General features: G+C 47.4%; 1 protein-coding gene across 1 annotated transcript; it reads left to right on the top strand.

Annotated features, from left to right (window-relative positions):
* The first annotated feature begins 1,449 nt into the window (after positions 1–1,449).
* On the top strand, positions 1,450–23,953 carry LOC148816722 (out at first protein homolog). Its single transcript, XM_088940097.1, has 4 exons — positions 1,450–2,150; positions 17,692–17,826; positions 18,869–19,049; positions 20,092–23,953. Exons 1-4 carry the CDS (start codon positions 1,920–1,922, stop codon positions 20,367–20,369), a joined length of 825 nt encoding a protein of 274 aa, XP_088796223.1. The 5' UTR covers positions 1,450–1,919; the 3' UTR covers positions 20,370–23,953.
* Positions 23,954–26,809: the final 2,856 nt, after the last annotated feature.

Below are 26,809 nucleotides of genomic sequence, written 5' to 3'. Positions count from 1 at the left end.
GCAGGTCTGTGACACTTTCTGGATGAAACTGTACACTGTAAAGCTGGAGATCCTCAATGTTCTAAATCTTCAATACATGCAGCTGCCGGTGAGCAGGTGATGCTTTTTTACACAAAGGGTGGTGGGAGCGTGGAACAGGGTACACAGCTGTACTGTTGATGGCCATACCCTGGCTTCTTTGAGGAAACATCTGGATCCTTGCATCAGTTAACTACTTCAAACCAAACGAGCTAGACAGGTCCAATTTCCCTTTCGTTTGCTTTTTTGTTCCGATTTCGATTTTTCCATCCTGCAATGTTGCCTTTGTGCCTAGGTGGTTGACTGAAATCCACTCATAGGTACAGACTTGAAGAATGGAATTGGTTTGATTTTTTTTATTCAACATTTCATGCAACGATACTGCAAAATCTCTTTTCATATCTATTTTGGCTGCTCGCTAATAACATAATTTCATTTTACAGCGGTTAAGATTGAGCAGGATGTTGCCCCCTCTGATTTACTTGTTGGGAAGACCCGGAGACGCCACAACAAGCGCCAGTCGCTCTGCCCAAGCACGCAAACACACCGTAATTTGTTGTGCCAACTTCATAACAAATTACCACACCATACCCATCCTTTGAAGGTTTTGTAAATTGTTAATTCTGCGAAAGTATGCTAGGAATTTATTCTCATAATCACAACTGTCAGTCTGTGTATATTTGTATATTCAGTTATACAGTAGGTTTTTATGCACGGATTACTTCATCAGCGGTTTCTATGTTGTCACACAAGCGCACTCGATTCTTTCCTGTTGACCGACCACGATGACGTAGTTGGTGTTCTGTATTCTTATTTATGAAATATGAATTTTGGGGAAAAATTGTCTGTTAAATGTAATAACTTTTATGACTGACCCGGTGTTTCAGTAATGCAGGTTAATTGAGTCAAATTCTGTTTGTAATATAGAATCAACGTCAAAACGATGAACGATAATGGATTTGGTAATAACGCAAAATAGGCCTTGTCATAAAATTGAATGGAATATCAAGTATTAAACACAGAGGAATTGTGAAACTATATTCGCGCCGCTCACACAAATTGTCAGATGGCATACGGCCATGTAAAGATCTATCATTTTAGAGACAGAAAAGGGGTAAACATTTAAAACGTCCCGTGACGTCGAGAAAGTTTGCTCGGTGGCTGTGCGTGACGGTCAGTTCGTCCTGCGGGTGGAGTGGGGGGAGCACAATGGGTAAGTGCGTGGGAGAGAGTTTGTCTGCGTTGTGCCTTTAAGAGCTCCTTTTCCACCGCCGCGCCGTGTCCCTCAAACTTGGGAAGTCTGTGAGCACCGTGTGCTGTGGTGCTTCTGAAGGAAGTGACGGGATTGATTGAATGGGAGAGAGAGAGAGAAAAGTAAAGAGACAAAGCAGAACCCGAAAAGTAAAGACGCGGGGAGTGTTGGAGAGAGCCGGAGAGACAGATGGGGGAGTTTTCAACCCGCAGTCTTCTCTTTCCAGTCGCTGCGTTTGTGTGCGAAGACGCGGAAAGTCGTCCGCGCTTGTGAAGTGGCTGCTCCAGTGCTGAGCAGAGATTTGCGATTTCCAGGACAGAGAAGTACACAAAGAGCGCAGTTCTCTGTTGCAAGCAAACTAAACTTTTTTTTGAGGAGGGGGAGAAAACGGAGACTTAAAATCCTCAGCATGATACCTTTACGGAGTTGCGTGGAAAGAATGGGTCACGGCAAATTACCCCGCTACCCCAGCGGCGGTAGACGTTGAAAACAGTTTCAACTTTATTAAAACCCGCTTGAGACATATAAACTAGAGCGAGTGGGTTAACTTCACACAAACGGTGCAGAATTAAAAGTGAATTCTGGGGAGGATTTCGACTTGAGACACTATTTTTTCCCCCGGTCCGATTTCGTTTTTGCCTGTTCTGGGATGTTGACTGTGTGGATCTTGCCGGTTTCGGTTCGGATTACTCGGGTTCTCACTGCGTTGCTCCTCCTGTCATCGAGTGGGTTTAGCTCCGAGCTGAAGGTCCGAGTGCGCGTCGCCGATGGGCAGGTCGCAGAGGAGACCCTGGAAGCGGACAGCGAGAGGGATGTTATTACCGTGGAGTTCAGGCAGGGGGACGGTACTCTCATCACCTTCGTGGCCGATTTCAAACAGGTGAGGTAACCTAGCGTGCGGTTCTGATTCTGGAGCGGTTCGACAACCTGTTCATTTGAACGGGGGCGAAACGAAACATTCTAGCCTGAGAAGCCACATATTTGCTTTCCTTATCTTCCCGTCAGGGCAAAAGACGACCCTGTAGCCTTCTGAGAAAAGGGTGCAGTGATTTCCAGTTAGTATCACACAGCCCTTCCTATTTCATAAGCCCGACATTATTTCATCGCTCTCTGCTCAGTCTACCCCCCCGCCAACAGCCAGGACTGTATATTTGGTGGTCAGCGGTTTTCTGTCAAAGGCTAAAACCCACAGCCGAATTACAAACATGCTTGTTGGCGAGGCGGCAGATGTTCTGTGTGGGTGACCTTTAAAAACCCTTTTTTTTCTTTCCCTGTATGTCAGATTTGAAACGGAGAAGGTGGTAATGTCTCGTTTGTTTCTAGTCGTCTAATTACTCTTTTCTCTTCTTGCCAGAGGCTTACAGCCCGTGTTATCACAGGACCCGTTAAGTGTAAATCGCTAGACCACTGTAGATCTGAACCCTGCAGTTTCGTAGGGTGGTTTTTGCAAAAACATTTAGTTGGACAAGGGAGACGACCCGGTTGTTAAAATATTGTGCTCTACCTTCTTACTGCTGCATAACACAGGTGGTCACCTCAGCAAGCATTTCGTGGTTGGCAGTGCTGCAGAAGTTTATTAACTTTACGTTACTGTGGAACAGGCTGTTTCTTTCAGTATTGTTGGTGTTATTAAGCACTGATATAGTTCGTGTTTGTGGCCTGTTACAGCTTTTCTACTGATGGTTAACAAGTGGTAATTTATACGGGGATTAATATGTGCTAGTTCAGGTGGGCAGCTGCGTCAGCAGGCGTAGGCTGCAAAGGAACAAGTAATAGGTTTATTCCATGCTGAAAAGTGAAGAAAGAAAACGCAACGTTTCAGGTGTCAGTGGCTCCACGTTCTTCACTTTTCAGCATGGAATAAACCTATTACTTGTTACTTAATATGTGACAGTAAGCTAACGTCTTTAAAAAGGGACTTCTTGTTTTGATATCACAAGTGAGATATTGAGGGAGTACCTGCCCTGTAAAAGGCACGAGCGGTCAGAGCTGGAATTGCCAGCGCAGGGTTAAAACCGACGGCTCACGAAAACAGTTGTCCTCTCGTGAGGCAGGGCGTCGAGGGATCCCGGGTGGGCCAATTCTGAACCATTTCCGAATTCCAGACCGTGCCGGGGATTAACAGCTTAGCCGCATCTCCGCTCCAGCGCGGGTTTGGGGCGCTGGAGCGCCCGGGCTGGTTTCGACGCAGCTGTGTCTGTCCCTCTCGCACACTGCTGCTTCCTCGCACGGGGGAAGAGGGCCCCTTCTCAAGCACTGGTTTCCAGTTGAATGTCCTGCCGACCCCCGGGAAAAACAGAATCATCTCTCGAGTCCGTTGTTGTAGGGTCATGCCCAGAGGGACTGGGCAGGCTGGGAAGGAAAGGCCTGTGGAATCATTTCTTTGAAGGCCAGGGCTGTTGGTTTAGCAAATGGTGGCCACCATGCAGTCAGAGTTTCCACGATGGCCGTGATTTGGGACGAGCTGTTGGCACAGGCAAAAGGAATTAGTCGTCGGCAGATTTCTTGCCTTGAAACCCTTTGCCAAACACTGATAACCCTCCAAACATTATGTGATCGCGGTGAAAAAGAAAACCAGTTCTTGGGATTGCGGGATTTCTGAAAATAAGTATTGGAGTGGCAGAGGCAGGAATCCCACGGTCCATCTTAAATTCAGGCTCTTGACTGCACGCACGGGAAGACCGAAGGCCCTTGCTTGAAGAGACGCCTTCGCAGGGTGTCTGCGCCTTAGTTACGAGCCCTGAGGGCAGCTCGTCTTCGAAGATGAGCAGTTAAAGCATTTTGTTACCGCTTTGCCTCTCTTGAATGTTGGGAGTGTTTGAAACTGTGGGACGGTGGATCTTGGGAGGTCTCCCAGCTGCGCCACACGGCGGAGAGGAGCACGTTCCTGTTCTCTGGTATCGGTCCCAACTTGGAAGCGTGGCTCCGGGCCTAAATTTCCTCACCCGTGCTTCTCGTCTCTTCCCGTTAGTGTTCACGCGGCGTCTGGAAACTTGGATTAACCCTGACACTTAGGTGCCAGCAGGGGATTACAGAAAGGGTGGCCTTCCAGTAAAAAGTGTAATTGACCTGACGGTATGAAAGCAGCGAAGCAGAAACTAGTTTGAATAGTTCCGCTCTTAACCGCGTTTCCAAGCCTTGCGGACGAGCGCCCATGTCTTCGGCCTGCTGGGAAGACGCCTGCTTCTAAGTGGGCTGAAATGAGGCAGCAGCACGACTGACGCCGGGCCAGTTCTGAACCAGTTCTTACTTTGGCCGAATGAACTGTGGGTTGGTGCTCGCCTGTCGGCTCTGTGTGCCTGCTGTTTCTCGGATGTGTTGGGTTTTCCGCGCTCCGGAGAGGGAAAGCCCGGCTGAGGTGTGGTCTGTTCAGTCCAAGGGCTGAAAATGGGGGTTTAACCCAGATATGACAGCCAGTGGGGTGACACCAGGCGCGCCTTGACCTCTCCCTCTCCCCCAGTCCCTGGGGTGAAGCCGCCGGAGAGCTGGAATTTGCCAAGTTTGCGAGCTCTTTGTCTCTTGTCCACGCACTTTGATTTATGGCCCATTCTGGTAAACATTTCATGGGCTCCATGCCAGACTCGGGGGGGTGGAGAGGAGCTGTTGACTCTTTCAGGAAAAACAGGAGATCGTGAAAACAAACTTCAGAGGGGCTTTCTTTGGGAGGTCTTTGGCCTGCTGTAGGACCCAGCAGTCTCGGTGCCACTTCCTGTGGCCCATCCTGAAGCCCTGGTTTCTCTGCGATAAAGGTGACTTGAGCCCAGGCTCAGACGAGGGTTTTGAGGAAAGCAGAAAGCTTTGAAAAGTAAAGATTCATGCCATCTCAGATACGCCCACCTCAGACGGGAATTGGACGGAACAGGTGACTGCTCCTGTACTGTCCTGTCTGCTGCGCCTGCTGGAACAGGACTGAGGACCCTGGGAAAACTAGTCTTTAGCTGTAACGCATTTAGTAAAATAATCAATAATCCCAATGCAATCCTTGCAGAACTTCATCATTTTTTTTACCTGCAATTGTTTATTTTTAGCCTACAGGCAATTGGACGTCCCATTTATCAGTACGCTCGAACGGCAAGACGGTTTGTTCGTTGTACACGCCCACTCTGGCCTCCGAGCGTGACAGCCCGCTTTTCCCAAGAGCCGGGAGTGTCTCTCCTGTGGGATATCGGTGAACAGGTTGGCTGCGGTCCATCCCTTCAGAGAAAAAACTAAATCTTTTTTCTGATGTTAACCTTGATGATCTTTTTTTTTTTTATTTCTGGCCTCCCACACACCGTAAATTATTCATGTTTAACAGAATCTCAGATGGCTGTTCACTTTCTGAATGTTTCATAGGCACTAGATTGTCCTATGCTTACTTCCTTGTCTCATGCAGTAAAAGCCACCTGATATTTCTTGCCACTGTGGCACTAAATTGCCGTTGTCTTGTGAACTTTTAGATCACTGTGGCCACATACACTTGCTGTAGGCTAGATAGTTAAGTATTAATTAGGTTAACCATCAAAATAAAATCCAGTGACACTGTTGTCCAAAGTCTACGTTCAGGTCAGAAATCCACAACTCAGACCTTCTTTGGCTGGTGTTAATTTATCGGAGATCTTAACGTTTTGGCTTTAAGAGAGGCAAGGTTAACACACCTACAGTGTCTTCAGCACAGCAGACGGCTGAGTGTCCCGGGTCATGGGGTTTTGTTTCCTGAGCCATTTATCAGAGCCGCCCAGGTAACGTTACCGTTTTACAGAACAGAACATTGACACAATGACACTTTCTGTTTCGCTGCCTTGCCTAACAGAAATCGTCACAGTATCAGTCAGGAGAGTCTTAACATGAGTCTGTCCCAAACCGACTCACCGTTTCACATAGGATGGGCAGGGCCTGTCTTCACACGTAGCAGTTTGTAGAGGTTCTGCTGATGGGACGGCTGCTCAGAAATCTCTTTGGGGCTTTTGGCAGGGAGGGGAGGTTCCCAAAAACCACGCACGGCAAACCATCATAGCTCCCCATATGATGAGGACTGTGTGTAATGCCAGATACTCCTGGCAGAGGGTTGTGCAATGTGGGTTATGACGCTGTGGAAGTGGGTTGCTTCAGTTGTGCTCTATCTGTTACGTTCCTTTGTGACGATCTGAAAATAAAAGTACTTTTTTTCTCCAGGGAGGGAATATAACAGGAACTCTCCTTGCCCACCCCAGCTAGGTGTCTTGTTAAGACCCCCAGAGGTTACGTCTTTTTTTGTACAAGAGCTTGCTCATTAGCGTTTTCCCTGTGCCAGTGTTGCGAATGACAATACACACTGTCGCCCCCAGCTCTTGTGCTTCTGTACACAGGGAAAGAGGATTTAAAGTAAACAGTTCGTTTGCCCCTCTCAAGCTGCGCTCCTCCTCCTGCTGTCTGCTCTCCGTTCTGTCACCCTCACCGGCTGTCTTTGTTTTAAACTGCAAAGCTGGGTGCATGCTGTGGGCTCTTTGAAAGACCGGCTGCTCCCACGTCCTGGGCCTGTCTCCAGCGACGTGTGGGGAAGGAGGAGGCGGCGGTGTTGCGCTTCGGGCTGTGGTGCCCAGTCGTGTCTCGTGAGGTGTGTTTTCGCCAACTGTCACTAACACACAGAGCTCTCTGTATCCGGCAGGTTGGGGCTCTTGTGAAGAAGAGCACTATCTTGGGTTTGGCCTAAATCTTTTGTGAGGCCCTGTGTCGTTTTCCTGTCAGTCCTTTGAATCTCTGGTTCCAAGCTTGAAAAGCACTGAAAAATGGACGGGCCCTTATCGGCCTTGATCCTTTTCGAGAGAATATCCGGAAAGAATTTCTCTCACAATTGCACGAAGGCTACACTCGGGCTTTGTGTCTTTAATAAGAAACCGTAACTATGGGCATGTCCTAGACCCTTGTTGCCCAGCATGCCTCCGTGTTTAACATTTCCAGTTAGGACACGGCTGCTCTCTCTCGTCCTGCCAGTCAGCTCCGTTGCAGATGGTTGTGGCAACCAGCTCCTTAATTACTCAATTGACGATTGCTGGCGTTAATATAGAATTTGAGGGGATAGCAGCTTCAAAGCCCCACAAAGGGTTGGGAAAGGGGTGCGAGCGGAGCAGCCCTGAGCTGCTGTAGAGACTGCTAACCACCAATCACCCAAGAATGAGTCTAATGACAGGGGGACCCGCGCATTAAAGGCACAGGTGGTGTTTGTCCCTTGTCCTGTCGGGGGTGGAATGTTTTTATTCGTTTTACTTATGCCGAACTTTGAGTCGCATGCCGTGTGGCACCCTGTGATCGCAGAGGCCACGTGGGCTCAGGACAGCGCTGATCCAAGTTCTCTCTGTGCTAACGTAAGGGGCTCAATCCAGCTGCGTGCCTTCGTCGCCTGATTTAATTCTTGTCAGCAGTGACATTGCACTGGGAGAGAAGTTTGGCCACCGGTGGGCCTCACCTCCTCCCACTGGACTTTGAGGTGCCTTTCCAGAAGCTGTTGTTGCTGGAACAGTTACTTAGCCTGATGACTAATCCCTGATGAGCCCAGAGTGTCATATGGTCCTTGCTGAGAAAGTCGTGCACCCAGCAGGAAATCCAAGTGCGGATGATGCCAGCAGCCCTACCCCTTATGCAATTCAACTGGCTTTTGAAGGTGTGCTGTTTTTGAGGCCCGTCTGCTCTGAAGCAGCTGGCTTCACTCACTCGAGATGAATGTGAGCTAGCTGATGAGCATCTCTGAAGCAGAACACCCCCCCCCCACACCACACACACACACACTAAATCTGGTTGTAATTTCAAACACATGTGCCAGGCTTGTAGGCTGGAGCGCCCAGGTTCGCATTACAAGTTTCATTTCTTCTGCCAGAGGACGCAGCAGAGCCGTCTGTGGTTAGGAAGCTGACACCTCCACACCGCACCTGCGATTGACGAGTGAACTCTCGCACTCGCGGTGTATGTGGGTCAATCCACCAGGCTGGATGTATCAGTGACTTTGCAAAAAACAACAGTGGTAAAAGAGTGATGCTCATGCCACGTTTCGAAGTTCTATTTGATTCTTAAAGGAACCTACAGTAATAGCCCCTGCTGCATAATACAGCACTTCACAAATTAAGACCACAGCTCTGCTCTATCACTGTAACTTAGCTGAAATTGCAGCAAGGGATTTCCTCATTTCCTTGTGCTATGGTGCAGCTACTGTATATCCAGACCCCGTGTGATGCAAGTACAGGCAACAATGTGAGTTTCTACCTGAATAAATCTAACCGCTACTGTATGGAATGTGGTGGCGCTGTTTATTCTGAGGGATTATTCGCAGGGGAGCGAACATCTAAATTTGCTAGCCGCCGAAGTGGATCTAGGTAATCCTGCTCCAAGTGCAGTTCTCTGCAACAGCGACATTCGTCCTCTGTGCAAATAAACCCTCAGAGACAGTGACAAGACTGCAGGTGTGAAAAAACAACTCCGTTCTGACAGATCTAGAATCTTTAAAAGCCTGCATTTTCTTTTTGGAATGGACACTTTAGGTCTTGCATTGTTTTCGTGTAATACTGAAATTTTGTTTTTTCTTTTTGGAAAAGGGCCATTTTCAGCAACGGCAGCTCAGGGAAGCAGCTGTAAGCTTTCCAGTCGGTGTTCCTGCCCCGCAAGACTGAGTTCACGGACAGAACGCTCCTTGTTTTGGAATAAGCCCCCACACCCGGTCCCACTCCCTGTTCCTCTGACATTCAGTTCTTTCCTCAAGTCTCGGCTTTCCCACAGACTTAAATTGTGGTGCGAAGCGAAGACAGGTAGAGTTTGGCTCCCACGCATCTTCCCTCATAATTCACACGGATTTGTGTGCCAACATCCGGTTGCTTTCTCACACTTTTAATTAGTGCGTGTTCGATAGCACATTATCTCATATAAATTCCTGACTGGTGTAATCGGGGATCGTTGCGTATTGTGTGCCCCTGAATTACCATGGATAACGAAGGTATTTTTAAAAAGGCAAACTGTATGGCTTTTCAGTTTTGATGGGCTTAAAAGACAAGAGCTTTTGACAGTGTGCAAAAACATCTGATGCACGGTATTGGTTAGAAACGAGGACCATCAGAAGGCTTACAAATGAAAGCCATTTGGCTGCTCAATTTGTTTTTCCAGCAAAAAGCAAAGTGTGTTTTATGTGTGTATGAAGTGTTTGCAATAATTTTAATCTCTTCTTCAGTATTGGAAATTTTTGTTCCCAGAGCTTTCCGGCTGTGAGCTTTTTTTAAATTCTGAATTCATTACTTTCGACCACCATCGGCGAGACCATTTCCTGGCTCATTTTAGGTCATATCGGCAGCTCCAGCTTGGTCTCGTCCTGGTCTTAGTCCTTCCTCCCATCCTCGGCTGCTTTCAGAATCCTGCGGTGCAGTTCGGCTCGGCAGTGGAGATCTCCTTGGCGTTTGCCGCTGTGTGGATTGGGACAACGCGTGCCAACTCACTGCGATATTTGATAGCCTGTTCCCAGCTGCCCGTGGGTGTGGCCTTCCTATCTCCCTACCAGGTTCCTAATCAGATAAGCCTCTGATGTGCTCCAGTGAGAATCTAAAACCATTGCAGTTTTTCTCACCTGCTTAGTGGATTTGATGGTGGTGCTGCAAGTCTGGATGTGGGTGTGACTCTTGACACCCTGGGAGAGTGAACCCTGCAACAGAGTGACTTTGTCTATAAAGATGTTGCGTATTCTCTCTCTCTGTGTGGGCTGGGTCTGCATTATTTGGCCTCTGTGTCTGTAACCCTTCGTATGCAGAGATTCACAAGTGAAAGGATGGCTCAGTTGTATGGTGCTGCGCTCCCCGAATTCTGCTGCCCCAGAGGAGTCCCTTTAAGGAAAGAAAGGTCTGATAAATCAGGATGTTTACGCCAAAAAAATAGCAAATCATCGGGTGAAATTGCGGCGGTTTGTTGTCGAGCTGATTATCATTTTGGAGTAGAGAAGTTAGCTCTTGAGCTTTATGGATGTGACGAGAGGAACACTTGAATTTAATGAAAAGGAGTCTGTGAGATGGTAAACGTCATGGATCAGCCACTACAGCTCTTCAGATTGGCTGCTGTCTCGTTCGTGTCTCATGACCTTTCAGCTACTGTGATCAAGTGCTTGACGATTCTGATCCTAGAGCTCGGTTTCTTCTCTCTCAGAGTAAGTTTATAAGAATAACAGTCGAAGTGCAGGCTGTGAGTATATTGCTGGTGAAATTGCACAAGAACACAGAAGTATTGTGCACATTAACATTTTGCACTTCTCAATGCCTGGGCAAATAGCCAGCCTGTGACAGGAAAGCTCTGTGAATCATTTGATTAAGAGCAGTTATGCAATTGTGTGGGATTTTTAGGGCCCTTTCTTTGCACTTCCAAAGAAAATAGAAGAAGTCCACTTCCATTTTGTACTAAAAAATGTCATTTTTTTACTTGCTTGTGTGTATCTAGTATATTATATACATATGTCAGGCATGGTGTAGTGATCCTAATATGTGTAACATGTAATGCTTTTGAAATTGACTTTAAAAATCCCTTCAAATCTAAAAATCTTAGTTTTTTCCTGTAAAAGAAAGCAAAGAGGAACATTTCTTGGCTAAAGGCAATGGGATAATGACAGTGTGTCACACATAGCAGTATATATCAGCGAGAAATCTGTAATTAAACCAGAGAGCCCCCTTAATATCTGTTTCTGTATAATTAAATACAAAATAACTGTTAGAGCTTAAACAGAAGCATTGTGCAACTCCAAACACAGCCTGCCTTGTATGTGATGTGATGTGAGGTGATTAGCTTTAATCCACAATCACAGTTTTGAGCAGTGAAAAAGGAAAATCTGTTTGTTGTGACTGGAGCTTGTTTTATGGAGAGAAGAGGTTTTAAGCACAAACATCCTCTCTTGTTACCAAAGTTGGGTTTCATTGCAGGCGACTGATTTCGCGACTTCCAGAGCCACGCTCTGACCAATCATGCCTTCGTTTGTGATGTTCTGTTCCGGGCTTTATTGTTTACAGAGGATACAGCCAATCCTGTGTTTTGTGACCCTCCTGGTGGGGGGGTTGTTCTGTAGACACTGCCTGACCGAATGAGATTCCCCAATCCTCAAAACCTCATTCTGCAGGAGTCCCTCAAAAAAAACTGTTGTCTCCGGAACCTTGCGGTAAATAAGATTTATATGAGCTGCCTCTGAACCCTCATTTATTTCTTTTTGTGTGTTAGCTCTGGAAGTGAGGGGTCTTGCCTTCCAGGTTTTGTGGAAAAGGGCCATTTGTGGTTTTTCCTCTGGGTTTAGAGTGTCGTCCTGTAATTCCAGTGCGAAGGCCTGCTGAGCTTTCTCTGTGATGTTGTCACCCGTGGTGGATCAGCTTGGGTGCCTATTCCAGAGAAGTGTGGCAACACAACCTGTTTCCCAACAGGCCTTGGGGCTTGAAGGATTTGCACTTTTGCACAGAAGAGGGAAAAATGTGAGTGATTCAGAGCAGTGTGGCTTCACTCCAAAGGCTCATTAGCTGAACCACAGTCTCTTTCTCCCCCCTCCCCAACATGGGGGCTGATCAGCCACCCTCCGCAGAATGCACGCCCCCCTGGCCTCTTAAACACAACCACGATTGTTTTGATCGTTTCCCCTGACATGCCGGTCCCTGGATCACTGGCCCTCTGGGCCACATACGCTCGCCTCTGCCCTGCTCGTGCCAGAACACCGGCAATATTGCAAGTGTTTCTGGGAATCTGATCTCGCTGAAGTCGAAAGGGGAGCGCTGTCGCTGATGAGCGCTGCCAAAACAAGTTCTGGCCCTCAAGCAAGCGTCAAACTGATCATACAGAGTAGCTGATTATCAAACCCTTGGCTAATTGTGGTGCATCCCATTACATTTTTCCCCTTAATTCTCATTTTTTGCGAATTGACCTAATAAACCTAATTTTGGATTACTATGCTGCTTCCTCTCGTTGTCCCAGGTCATTCCAAGCAGGCTCTATCAAGCTAATGGGTTTTGAAAGGGGATTTGGGAAGCAGGAAATGAGTCAGAAGCTGTGAATTGCACAGCCCCAGGTCATGATAAGGGATGTTTCCTTTGCTCCTCGCTGCTCCGCTGTCCTTTTGAAGCCTGTGGTGTTCACACAGGGCGCTGGTGCCACTGCCTGCGCCGAGGGCAACGGTCTGTACGTGTGGCGGCGGAAATCTCCCGCGTTTGCTGTCATCGCTCCAGCGCTGGCAGAGAGAGAAACAGACAGCGGCAAGAGTTTCAGACGCGCACCCCGTTGCGAAGCGGCCAGTCGGTCAAACACGACATATTTGTCTCGAGATTCTCCAAGTTCAAACTCAGGAAGTTCAAATTCAGGAACAGCTACAAGTCATGGCAGTCCTATGCCACTCAAACTGGCCATTCTTCCTCTTGACCGTTGGATCCGACACTGCCTGACACCGAGGTGTCCTGTATGTAAGGTGAACACAACGCCATTTCTTTATCGATTGCACTTATGAAAAATGAAACCAGAAACTGCAGGGCAGGGGCTAGCAGCTGCTTAATTCACTTTGCACTTTGTCAGTCATTTATGTCTTGAATGTGCTGTGATAAACATTGCAGAACAAGGCTGCAAGTGTTTAACATTTCAGTACAATAGTCTCCTTCATTCTGTATTTTCTCCACTTGTATTGAGCCTTGCTGCATCATTCCCATTGGCCCTTACCAACAATGGCCTCCTAATAATCCCCATCTATGAATTGGCTTCATTACTCTGCTCTCCTCCCCACTGATAGCTGGTGTGTGGTGTGAGTACTGGGCACTATGGCTGCTGTCGCATCATCCAGGTGGGGCTGCACATTGGTGGTGGTGGAGGGGATCCCCATTGCCTGTGAAGCGCTGTGAGTGGAGTGTCCAGAATGGCACTATATACTGTAAGTGTAAGCAATTATTATTAATTATTATTATAGTTTGCCAGGGTTAAAATGCAATGACAATCTTTAAGAAAAATTTTGTAAAATTAAAGTGTATTCATTGTTGGTTTACAGCATTACAGGCAAGGAAGCATCATCCAGGTGGGGCTGCACATTGGTGGTGGTGGAGGGGGGTCCTTATTACCTGTAAAGCGCGTTGACTGGAGGGTCCAGAAAAGTGCTACAGTATATAAGTGTAAGCAATTATTATTTATATTACAGACACAGAAAAAAACATCAACAACATCAATACACATACATGTCTGCATAGAAGATCAAGTTTTAAATTAGGATATGTCTACAAATATGTATGAGAACTTGAATCCACTGAATTCAGAACGACACCCATTTCTTTCTAATGCTTATTTTCTTATTCACTGCTGAGTAAAATGATGCTGGATTAATTTACTGAAGCAAAGTAGGTCAACACATACAAGATCCATTATTTTGAAATTTGCAAACATTTGCTGCCGTCGCATCATCCAGGTGGGGCTGCACATTGGTGGTGGTGGAGGGGATCCCCATTACCATTACCCATGTAAAGCGCTTTGACTGGTGTGTCCAGAAAAGCGCTATATAAGTGTAAGCAATTATTATTATTATTATTATTATTTTATTATTATTCCTACTGTCCGTGAGCTCACACATTTATATTATTGGAGCGATGCCCTCAGCAGTTACAGGAAAGCGGACATCTGGATTCACGTCCCTGGGTTTGACGGTCATGGCGAGATCTTTAGAAACCCCGTTTTTATGTAGCTTGAATGAGTTGTCTCATTTCTGGCAAGGCTGTAATGTTTCTGGACACTCAGAAGTAGTGGTTAATTATAAAATACAAAGTTTTCCTCTGTCGAAACAGATGGGAAGAGAACCAAAACACAAAGCAGATTTTGGATCTGAACGTGCGAGGTCATCTTCCATAGAAAAAAGGAAGACTTTGTTTGGGGTAATTCTTGGAAAACCAAGTCAGTCAAGATTTAGCAGTTTGCGCCATTCTTTCTCATGCACATACACGCTTTATGATGATTTAACTGTCATTTACCATGGTATAGGATAGTAAACTTCTACTGTAACATGAGTAATTATGTCGGATCTTGGCAATATCGGTGTTTCCATTCTAAGATGATTACTAGGTTTTGTGAGAAATTGTAGCCTGCCATAAATGAACAGTAATAAGTGGTAGCTGCCATTAATAGATGCTATCTTGTATGCAATGGGAAAAAAAAACATTTAAGTTCTATCTCCAGCCTTGTTCCTGCTTGTATATTTTTAGACAAAGGTGTCACTTTCACCTAAGAGTGTACCAGATTGCGAGGGGAGGGTGTGGGCAATTTATCATCACTTGATAAATCTTAAAACATGCGCTGAATTTCTTCACAAAGTCTCACTCAAGTCACTACAGAACTGTCACGTTACGTGTAATAAAGCTGTACTTGATATTGCTTACTGCATCTGAAGATGTGTATCGCTAGCTTCAAATATCCTTTGCTGAAGACTTTGCCGTTTTGGTCGTGACAGGGCTGTCCAGTCCTGGTCCTGGTGGACCACTGTGTCTGCGGGTTTTCTGCGTCCTTTAAGTTCGGCGGCACCCAAAGAGCTGGGAGAAACGCCGCTGATGCAGCTCAGCCAGTAAGCAGCTGGGCGACCTCATACAGAGCTGATTTGGAATGCAAACTCATTCCAAACAGCACCAGGAGTTTATGATCAGACAAGTCTAGGGTCAAGGTGCATTCACATTGTGCAACCCCTGCTGTGAAATGGAGTTTCACAGTAATGGAGCTCTGACGCATGTGCACGTTATTCCATGCACAGTACAAATGCGGCCTGTCCAGTAGTCATCAGATATCCAAAAACCTCAAGAGCTGCGAAAGGGAGTCGCAGAAGCTTTCCAGAGGGGCATTGTCATAACCCTGGAAGACCTACAGCTTCGAAAACCATAAGGGGCCCATGTGGTTCGTACCTCACGGCAATGCTGCAAAGTTGTCGGCACCTTGCTCAGTTTCCTTTTCTCCTCCGTCATCGCGCAGCGCCTTCTCACCTGGATAGTTCTTTCTCTGGGGGCCAGTTTACTGCTCTGTCTGAGTGAGAGGTTTGCTGAAGACGCTTACTTCCTTTTCTGTCCCAAAACGAAACGTGTATCTGCCTGCGAAGCAAAAGACAAAACGCAGTACGTTTCAACTCGGTATGAACCCGTTGACAAATAAGAAAATAAGAAACAAATAAGATAGCCAAGATGACAAAAACAAGTTGGCATTTTATGTAATCTTAACAACTTAGGAAAAAAACCCAAGAAAATTGGATTATCAGTATTTGAGACAGACATTTGTGTGACTTGTCCAAATTAAATGGGTTAATAGCTGTGACAGTGAAGGATTGGTCAGTTCTGTTGCTCTTAAATCTGGGTAGTCTAAATCGATGCTCTGAAGAAAGGAGCTCGAATTCACTGCTCCAGGCTCCTGTGACTTTCTGAGGCACTCTCTAGATGTACAGTATGGAATCGAGATCTTGTGATTGAATTAAATAAGCAGGTTTGACTCCACTAAGCAATGCTGATGGCAAGTTTAGTTCCTGCGTATTGATCCAGCATCAAGTTTGCTCCATGGCCACTAGGGGGCAGTACTCTGGTTACGAATTGGAGGCAGGGCCTCGGGCCGGAGCTGGGAAAGGGAATTAATCAGAGCTGTCAACAAGGTGGTTACACTCAGGGCGGTTTTGCAAAGGCTTCCAAGGAAATGGATTCCCCCCCTCTAATTAGTGTCGCTGTGCCGGGAGCAGTCTGCGTGCCTGTCGGGTTCTCCGCTGCTGTTTAAGAATGTATGGCCCCCCCCAGCCCCACCCCCCACCTTTCGGCTCCTCCGCAACTCACGTCTGCAGTCTGGGGGGTCACCTGGGCTGGACACGCCTCTTTATCTCTCTTCCTTTTTTCTCCCTCTTCCCTTACTGCCTCCGTCGTTCCTTCTGCTTTTCCCCCTCTGGCTGCTGTTCTCCAGTCCCTTCCTGACTCCCGTCAGGCAGGCTCTGGTCTGGAAAAGGCCCTGCCGCTCCGGAATTGTGGGATTGGTCTCCGTGTGGGTGGCTCCCCGAGCCCCTGAACTGTCCGCTTATATGCGACAGGCGACAACGTGCTTTATTGTGGTGTTCATAGTAACTGCTTTATTACAACAGGACTTTTCTCTCCTAATTAAGTGCTTTAGTTCTATGGGGGCTCCTTCTCTTCCTACCATCCCAAAAATGGCGATGCAGTGTGTGGGTAATGAAGGAGCCCAGGGTTTTATACCGTTCCAAACACCCTCTTCTTCTGAAGCGGCACACCTGTTGGCCGCCCGCTCGGTGAAAGGCACCGTGGGAAGGCAGGGCGAGCCGGAGCCGGAGGTGGGGGACGGGCTTGATGAACGGCCCCCACAGTTGAGACACTGAGCCCCCACGTCGTGGCGGGGGCTGGAGCCCAGGCCTGGTCTGACACCAATAACAGTCCTTTTTCCTCCTCTGTCAGCAGTACATTCCTGCATCAGTTAAAATGGATATTAAACACCCGCTCTATTTTAAAAAAAAAAAGACATAATTTAAAATGTTTTTGGCTTTTCCGTCCTTGACCGTTTTTTTAAACGTCTTCATAAACGGTTATTAACTCTTTATTTAGGGCGTTGTTGTCTCGCCAATGAAAGCGTTCTCCAGTAAAACAGGAGTGTTAATTGGAAATCCCATGATAATCCATCAGAAACAGATTGTTTTATATTTCAGCTTTTGCTCATCTGGGAAATATTCACTTGGCTCTGAGGAGGCCGGATTTTAGTCTTTTTTTTTTTTAAACAGCCTGTCGGTTACGTCAACATTGGGAGGCTTCGTGAAGTCATGTGAATTTTCCAATTTGTCTGAGTTCAGTTAGCCTAGATGCTGATTTAAATGAGCATATATTTAGCTTTTTCAGCTGACCAACAGCTGTTTACAGTTAGGATTTGGGGCGGAGCGGTGGCTCTGTGGCTAAGGAAGGTTGCCGGTTCAAATCCTGCAGCCGGCAGAGGAATCCTACTCCGTTGGGCTCCTGAGCAAGGCCCTTAACCCCAACTGCTCCAGGGGCACCGTACAATGGCTGACCCTGCGCTCTGACCCCAAGCTCTCTCACTATCTGTGTGTCTCATGGAGAGCAAGCTGGGGTATGCTAAAAGATAATTCCTAATGCAAGAAATTGTAAAGGGTTAATAAAGTGATGTTATTATTATTAGCATACTGTGACCCTCTATATAGATTGACTGTATTGTATGCAGGTTCCCTCGATAAGGGGAATAATTTTGTTCATCTCTCGAGAAGAAGTGAGAATGACTCCAGTGACGCTCAGCCGAATTATTAAATGTCTCCTGGTTAGAATCCTTCAAGCCTTGGCAAGCCACTCATTTCTATTCCATTGTCACAGTGCTGCCACCCGGTGGTGGGGTGCAGGAACAGCATTCTCCCAGCGGGCGGGTTGGTGAGCTGTACTGATACTGTAGATCCTGACGGACTGCTTTTCCCCTGCCGGCAGGATGTGAAGATTTTCCGTTCGCTGATCCTGGGGGAGCTGGAGAGGGGACAAAGCCAGTATCAGGCCCTGTGCTTCGTCACGCGGCTCAACCACAACGAGATCATCCCCAGCGAGTCCATGGCCAAGCTGCGGCAGGTGAGAGGGAGGCCCTTTCGCTGCAACTGGGGCACTTCTCCACCTCCGGGTACCCCAGGTCGTCTCTAGTCCCGGCTGACCTTCCATCCTGACTGTTCTCCAGCCCTACTACACTGCTTTTTTCTGAAATGGGACAAGTAATGGCTCCAGTTCAGACAAAAAAAATGTTACAAGCTCGCTTTGTACAAATAAAACCTTTTTTTCTCTTTTCCATTTCTAAAATTGTGGATTTATATTGGAATCTAGCTGAGAACAGCCAATACGTCCATATCTAGATCTAGAAATAAAATATGTAGCTGTGGCTTTACAGGGCTCTTGAGGCTGGAGTTAAATCACCCTGCAACTCACAACTGGCAGCCCACTGAAGCTCAGCAGGTGTGAGCCTGGCCTGTACCTGGAAGGGAGACTCCTGGGAAAGCTAAGGTTGCTGCTGGAAGAGGTGTTAGTGGGTCCAGCAGGGGGCGCTCACCCTGCGGTCTGTGTGTGTCCTAATGCCCCAGTATAGTGACCCCGGACACTACACTGTAAAAAAGGCGCTGTCCTTTGGATAAGATGTAAAACCAAGGTCCTGACTCTCTGTGGTCATTAAAAATCCCAGGGCGTTTCTCGAAAAGAGGAGTACTACCCCGACATCCCAGCCCAATTTCCCCCTGGTCTTTACCAATCATGGCCTCCTAATAATCCCCATCTCTGAACTGGCTTCATCACTCTGCTCTCCTCCCCACTGAGAGCTGGTGTGTGGGGAGAGGACTGGAGCATCATCCAGGTGGGGCTGCACACTGGTGGTGGTGGAGGGGATCCCCATGACCTGTAAAGCGCTTTGAGTGGAGAGTCCAGAAAATATCTAAGGATAAGGATTTTTCTTCTTGTTCTTCATTATTGTTATAGCTATAAAGAAATGTCTGGCTGTTTTGTTGCCACAGGATTTAAATATTAAGGAGTATTTAGTCTTGGGGGGGGGGGGGGAGAAGATTTTAAGGTTCGCTGCAAACGGGTGAGCCGCGCCGGGATGTTGACGTCTCTTTATTTTTCCCCCTTGCAGAAGAACCCGCGGGCGATCCGGTCGGCGGAGGAGAAGCGCGGGGTGGAGCACCTGGCCATGAACGTGGCGGTGAACCTCAGCCAGGCGGGGCAGCTCAGCGCGCACATCCGCAACGTCTGCGCCGAGGCCCGCGGGGCCGTGTACTCCCGCGAGGCCGACGTGCGCCACTGGCTGGACCGAGGTGGGTGGCGGCGGGGGTTTAGGGAACGAGGCTGTTCTGGAGAACAGCCGCACTCTGAATCCCGGTGTTTTCCAGGGCTGTTTACTAATAAATAATTCCTTACACCTCTAAAGCAGTTTTCTTGACACTGTTAAAAATACACTGATAGAACCCTATTGTTATTATTGATGCCATTATTAATACTAGTAATAATAAATATTTAATAATAGTCCTTACATTTATATAGAGCTTTTCTGGACTCTCCACTCAAAGTGCTTTACAAGTAATGGGGCTCCCCTCCACCACCACCAGTGTGCAGCCCCACCTGGATGATGCTCCAGTACTCTCCCCACACACCAGCTCTCAGTGGGGAGGAGAGCAGAGTGATGAAGCCAGTTCAGAGATGGGGATTATTAGGAGGCCATGATTGGGAAAGACCAGGGGGAAATTTGGCCAGGACACCAGGGGTCACAACCCTACTCTTCTCAAGAAACACCCTGGGATTTTTAATGCCCACAGAGAGTCAGGAGATCGGTTTTACATCTCATCTGAAGGACGGCATCTTTTACAGTGTAGTGTCCCTATCAGTATATTGTAGCATTAGGACCCACTCAGACTGCAGGTTGAGCGCCCCATACTGGCCCCACTAACACCTCTTCCAGCAGCAACCTTAGTTTTTCCCAGGAGTCTCCCATCCAGGTCCTGACCAGGCTCACACCCGCTGAGCTTCAGTGGGCTGCCAGCAGTGTTGTTGTACCCTATAATCCAAGCACAGCCCCATTCAGCCTCTTGTGCTAAGACGAGCACAGAACGTATATTCAGCCACAGCTGACGGGGTTTGGGAATATTTCGAGGAGCCGGTCGCAGAACGCACGCCCGAACACGCGGCTATCTGGGAATCTTGCAAAGCCTTTCCACGCCCGAGTCTAGTCTGGCGACCGGCCCGCTGCCCTGTTTTCTCGATGTCGACGAGTTAAAACTCGACGCGAGGGCAGCAGAGAACAGCCCCCCCCTCCCCGGCCTGTCTCAACTCTGTGCATCTCTCTCTCCCCCCCCCCCCCAGGCGTGGAGGGCTCCATGTTCGAGATCCTGCCCCCGACGGTGGGCGACTTCCCGGGGCTGCGCGGCTGTCACGCCACACGCGAGCTGTGGCAGCCCTGCGCCTGCAGCTACAGCCTGCGCCTGGAGTGGTACCCCTGCCTGCTCAAGTACTGCCGCGGCCGCGACGCCGCGGGCAAGGCCGCGCCCTACAAGTGTGGCATCCGCAGCTGCAGCAAGGGCTACCGCTTCGACTACTACGTGCCCCAGAAACAGCTCTGCCTCTGGGACGAGGACGGCTAGAGCCTGCGGGCTCCCGTCTTTTCAAGCGCCTCCCCCGCCAGTGGCTTCTCTCTCCATATTTATTTTTATTTCCTATTTAAAGAAAAATAAACAGAAGATGGTTTTATTGTGCAGCGGTACCCGATTTTCCTCTTGCCTGGGTCGGCAGGGGGTTTACGAGAGGAAACGATAACCTCGGATTTGATGTTTTGCGTGGGAAAACCGGAACGGCGTCGGCTGGGGGGGCTGGGGGCTGGCGTCACGAGTGACACCCCCCGAGGAGCAGAGACCCCAGCTCTCGTGGCCCGCGAGACATTCGGAGGGTCGCCCCCTCTTTTTTTGGGGGGGGCGGATTGATGTAGTGAGGACGTGCTGAAACCCAGCCGGGACGCCGGCGGGGCGCGCTGCTGCTCGAGGACCCCCTCAGCGCTGGCGCGGCCTCTTCCCCGGGCTGACGGAAGAGCCCCCTGTGGGGCCGGGGAGCAGCCCTTTCTCCCAAGTCTGCTCTCCAGCCTGCGAGCTGCTGGCTCGACCCACAGGCGCACATGGCGCAATTTCATTGGCCAGATGAGTGACGTTGCAGCCCTGCCACTGAGGAGAGATGAACGGGGGGGGATCTGCTGGCACGGATTCTAAGGTGCCTCTTAAACTGTGGGTTGCTGACCACCTACAGAGCAACAGCCCTGGAAACGTGCCTGAAGAGTGGAAAGAAGCTCTAACCTACAGCTCGTGAAGTGTGTTGACTGCACTGGATAACTGAAGTATTTCTGGGACAGTCACAAGACCAAGCAGGCAAACCAGCGTTGTGACTAAACGGGGAAACGTTTGCTCAGAGTTCCTGCATTTCGGGAGTGATCCATTTCCCTAGATCTTTGATTTTCCTTTTCTTATTTGATTTCCCGTTTATCACAAAGCCAGGTTGCCTTATTTCTCTCTGGACTGCAGGTTCTATTTATTTTCTAACAGAATAAAATGATCAATGAATCTTTTTTTTTTAAAGGATGGGTGTATGTTTACAAGGAATTGTTGCTCACAGTCTCACTCATGTTCATATTATTCTGCATGTATCTCATAGATCAGGCCTTGCAGGAGAATTAGGAGGAGGGCCGAGTTTGCCTTTTAAAACTGAAAATATTCATCTCGTTGCCGAACAGCCTGGCCATAAACCTGACACGTTGTATTCTGACATCAGAGCAGTTCAACTCAATGTCTATACATTGCTGTCAGGGTGTATACCTGCCTAATTGTCAGCAAGCCCTTATATTTGCAGCTTAATACTGTCCTTCGGAAGGATATATATATATTTAATTTGAAAAGTTTCATATGATGGTGCTTCACAGACTTATGAGTCTGTGTAAGAAGGACCTAATGCTGATTGCCCCTAGGGTGAAAGCTGTTGGCCGTGAATAGAAGGATAAGGCCTTCATAACCCCAGACTGAGAATAACTACTTTCTGTGTAAAGGCGCTGTTGAAGGAGTCCCCCAGTACTGTTAAAAGCTAGGGGTAGTCTGAGCGGGTCGATGTCAGAGCTCCACTTGCGAAGCGGGGCTGGAGCTGCTGTGTTCAGGAAGGCTCTTGTCTCGCCTGGGGAGGCTGCGGCCAGCCCTAGAGCCTGTGCCCGTGAAACAGGGAAGGAACAAGGGCGTGTTTCTGTTTACCGAGCCCTGCGCTACCTGTCCTCCGAGCAGTATCGCCGCGCCGACGCCTGCCCCACAGCCAGCTCGGGTAATCTGGGGCCGGCGTCTAGGGTCGCAGCAGGGCCGCTAAACAGGAAGGGAGGGAGAAAGATAACTTGCCGATTGCAATATTCGAGCACCTTATGAGTCATTATTTTCCAGGTACAGCTGACGTTTTCAGGCTCCTTCCTTTGTACAGCTGTCGTAGGAGGTACGAGTGCCTCGGCATGCTTTTGCCGAGATGTGGTTGTAAAGCTGAAGTTTAGAGACCTGTTTTTTTTTCAGAGGCGTTCCGAAAACTTCAACTACCTGCATCCCATACAGATAACCTTTATTTAAACACCATTTTGCGACTTCTCGTAGTTCAGGGGCTGAAGTAATCCGTAGTTACCAAAACTGGCTGCCAACAGAATGTTGTACTTTATCCGAATTTCTTTTTTTTTTAAATTTGATTTTTTTTACATCTTGTCACAAACTGCCGTCTTTCTCGTCTGCTCTAATAATTAAAGCTTTCGGCAGGAATAGTCAAAAAGGGAAAGTGTGCGGAAGAAATGGGACACACTTCTGCCAGGGCGAGGGATCTAGTTTCAGCGTTCATTCGGCTGCGGAGGGACACTGTGACCGCGGTGCACAGTGGGTGAAGTGTGGGATTCCTCCGCCAGACGTACGCCTGTGCCCGTACGAGTTATAAACTGGGGGGGACGATACATTCATATTATGACTGGGGGGTTGTCGAATGGGCTAATAAACTAAACCATGTAGACGCGCCGTCCAGGTGTGGGGTGGTGCGAGACGGTATCTCCGTTACTGCCCTCTTGCTTCCACACCGTGGGTTTCTTCTGCGTTGGGGGTCAGGTTCTCCTGTCGTCGTCTTCTTAACCGTGTTCAAGGGATTTACTGCCCTCCCGCTTGTGGGTGGCAGTATTTTTACTGGAAGACGGAGGGTGGGGGGGTTGCATGTCAGTTGCTTCAGGTGAAACATCTGTGCCAGAAGTGACAGGCTGAAGAGGTGAGGAGGAAGCCCGGGCTATAAATTTTAACATCTGTACGTAAATAACAGGAGTAGCTTTGGCCTATTAAAATCAGTCTATTGCTACCAGCAGCTTTAATCTCAGAAGTGGATGTGAAGGCTCTCTCTGACAGGTCTCAAACAATCGCTCCCATTGTAAGAAATCCCTTCCGTGCGATTGTTATGGAATTCGGGGTCTGTGTGGGAGGAGGGAGAGATCAGAGGAGCAAGGGGCTGGTTTCTAGGAGTGTTGACGAGGACACTCGTGTGATATCGAAACGCCTTGCTTTGTGTTAAAAAGTGCGATAATCCCCCCATGTGTCTCTAATCCAAAGCAATTTTATGTTGTTGGACATGGTTGAAAATTATCACAAGTCCTTTTTCTTCGCTGAAATAAATACTTATTTTAATTTCCGAGATATCCGGCCATTTATAATTCAGTGACACAGAAATTGACAGAAGTCAGATAGTGGGGTTAACGGAGCGTCAATGTAATTATTACTTGAAGTGATATGATTCTCCAGCAGTTCTGTGATCTCAATTCTAAATATAAGCTTTTCATTTACAGCTGTGAATGGAGCCCTTTAATTCTGTGTAAATGCATACTGTAGAAATGTCAGTAATTATTGTTTCATTTTTGCTTACGCAGTTTTTTTAAACGTGTATCCGTATATCAATAACAGCCAAAATAATAAGCAGTTTTGTTGGTTGATCTCTTTTAAAAAATGCCATGTTATAGTAATGATATAAGTGCCTTAACACGGTGCCCTGTTTTTGATAATGAATAGAGTAAATAAGTCGCAGACGAATTATTTTTGTAATAAAATGTGTAAAAAAAGAGTAATTTCAAATCTGAAATAATTTGTAAAAACAAATATATTTGTCTTTTATGGCTAAATAAAAGCCCTTTTGCACTACACTAGAAAGAGTGGGGTTTTTTTTCCCAGCGGTCACATACAATGACATTAATGCCAGTCTAACTTCAAAAGACTTTTTCCCCCTTCACGGACGACAGAACAAAGTCCGTTTAGAAATCAAAGAAACTCGATCCTTTCCCGGGTGAAGTGTCCAGCTAATGGGGTTTGCAAAAAAACACGTTCTTGAAAGTAAATCTTGCATATAAATTGTCTACTCCTCTGAAGAAAATCTTTTTTGCACAACGACGTGTCACGGGTCAGCTCGCTCGCATATCTTCTTTTTGCAGCCTGTTTGCACACCTGTAGGTAAACTGTCCACATCGGAAGATACAGGTAAGAGGTACTTGAGCATTTCTTTTCAGCGATCACCTCCTCCTCCAGTGCTTCTTTTGAAGCGTTTTTGCCCCCTACTGTTCATGTGGAGACACGACGCCTAGATTAGTCGGAAAGGGAAAAAGTTGCAGAATTGCTTTAAACTCAAGTGCAAATTTATTGTCATTATACTCATATACAGGTATATGGTATAACGAAATGCTATTTAGCTAGCTCTCAGATGGTAAGAAGTACAAAAAACAACAATACAATTGTATAAAAAAAACAGGGACAACAGGCAATGTGCAAAACAACAACAGATTTCGATGTGTGTTTGAGTTTTGGTAAGAGAGAAGGTACTGTGAGGTTCAGATCGTAGGTGAGAGAGGCTAGGACTTTAATAGTTTGATAGTGCAGGGGTAATAACTGTCTCTGAGTCTGGAAGTCCGGGCCCGAATGCTCCAGTACCGTTTACCAGATGGTAGAGGGTCAAACAGTCTGTAGCTGGGGTGTGTGGGGGTCTTTGGTGATGCTCAGAGCTTTCCTCAAGAACCATCTGTCATAAATTAAACGTGGTTCATGCAAACACGTTCACACGCGTGTGGTAGGAAGGGCTAAAGGGGGTGAATTATGTACTTAATAACACTCGGGACATTTTAAAGTGCACCTCGACCTTCTCAGCCTGATATCTGGGACAGGACAGTTTTGGTCCTGTCCGTGGACTGTAAATGAATTCGGATCAGGCTTTCCTAAGGCTTACATTATATTTGGTAATGTAAGGTACATTACAATTTTCAATTCAATTCAACGGATTTTTATACAGCGCCTGCCACAACAAGGTTGCCCCAAGGCACTTAACAAAGCTGTGTGACAGTACATGACATTACAGTACAGACAGAGAAAAAGCCAGAAGACAACGGAGGAGAGGAACCAAAAACTCCTCTGTAAGGAGGGAAAAAAAGCCTCTAGGGGTCCAAGGTCAACTGGCTGCTCAACCCCTCTGGGCATGCTAACATTATACAATTCTAAAAAAACTACTAAGTGTGGAATATTAACCCTTCCATCATGTCCTTCTGTGTGCAAGTACTCCATGCAGTTCTCTGTAGACCAGCTGATCCTCCTAAACGATAGCTGTATTTGTGATGTCCCTCTTGGATCCATGGCAGTGATGCAGCATCCAAATCAGATTAGAAGTCTGTTTATTGGCATGCTGCTTGTTGTAACTCTTTTAACTGTCTTTACTGTGTTCCTAACAGTTGACAACGCTTTTCAGATGACAAGTCCTCGTGCTGAACTGCATGTTGAGCATCGCTGCCCTGTAGTGTTCATGTGGAAGCACGGCGCCCAGCTGCTTGAGGAGGTCGAATGGACAGTAAGACCCTACTATCCCTTCTCTGTGGAGAAACGCAGCGCATTTCCTCATCCCCCTGGGTCAAAGTACTGAAGTGAACTTGGGGGGTGTGCTCTCACGCTCCTTCGGTGAGCTTCACAGTTGTTATCAACCTGGTCCTGACCACGGGACATGATGTCCAGCCACTGCTGCTTTCGCTTTTACTGGGTGCTTGACGACGCCATTTTGCGTTTTCTTTAATCCACTCCAGCTTCTTTATCTGGGTCATCACCCTTCTGAACCAGACCACAGGAATGCAGGATGTAGGATGTACGTAACTGCGGACCTGTGCATGTTCTTTGTGGGAAGTGTGAGGTGTTTGTATTATTGACTTGTTTTCTGTGTCTTTACACTGAGACACCAGATCAGATTCCTTGTACACGTAACATACTTGGCAAATAAAAAGTGATTGTGATTCTGAAAAAACCTCAGGAGCCGCGGACGACACCCCACGAGGCCATGCAGTCACTTGGCTAGGCGAGGGCTCCGCGTCCTGGGATGTGAATCCGGCAGCCCGATAGGAGACCACCCTAGTGAGGAAGAAGAGGGAATCGGAGGCTCCACACGGAGCCAACTGAGGAGGCCGGCCTGGTCATGGGGGCAGTAAAGGTGCTCCAAACAGTAGAAGCTGGAAAAAAAAAGGTTAGTTACCAGTATCCATACAGGCGCCAACGAGCAGCTTGAACAGGGGTCTCTCCTCACCCAAGCCATTTTTTAACTGCCTTCACAGCTATAATTATAAACGTGTTGTGAATGCCCCTCCCTGCGCATCTTATTAGCCCCAGTCTGGATGCAGATGTAGTTCAGTCCTGGGTGAGATGAAGAGAAGTTTACAGTTTCTGTTATATGAGAAACCTAGTGAGTTCTTCTGCAGCCAACCAAAAACAGGAGAGCTCAGAGCCCGGTGCCATGTCTAATAATAAAAATAATAAATTATTTATTTTATATAGCACCTTTCAGAGGTAACTTCTCAAAGTGCTTTACAGAAAAAAAAAGTTTAAAAGAAAACGGTAACAAAGATGGGAGATAAAATTAGCAGAATAAACACAGAAGATTAGGAGTGCAGTAGTAGGTGCAATGAGCACCTACTCATCTACAGGCACCAGTTCAATAACAGCCTTTCTGAAGAAGAAGGTTTTGAGTCTAGATTTAAATC

This window comes from Atractosteus spatula, chromosome 22 (genome assembly GCF_055471065.1).
Source record: "Atractosteus spatula isolate fAtrSpa1 chromosome 22, fAtrSpa1.hap1, whole genome shotgun sequence".
Classification (NCBI taxonomy): domain Eukaryota; kingdom Metazoa; phylum Chordata; class Actinopteri; order Semionotiformes; family Lepisosteidae; genus Atractosteus; species Atractosteus spatula.
Note: the sequence above shows the minus strand (reverse complement) of the source record. Positions and strands in the feature narration are given on the sequence as shown.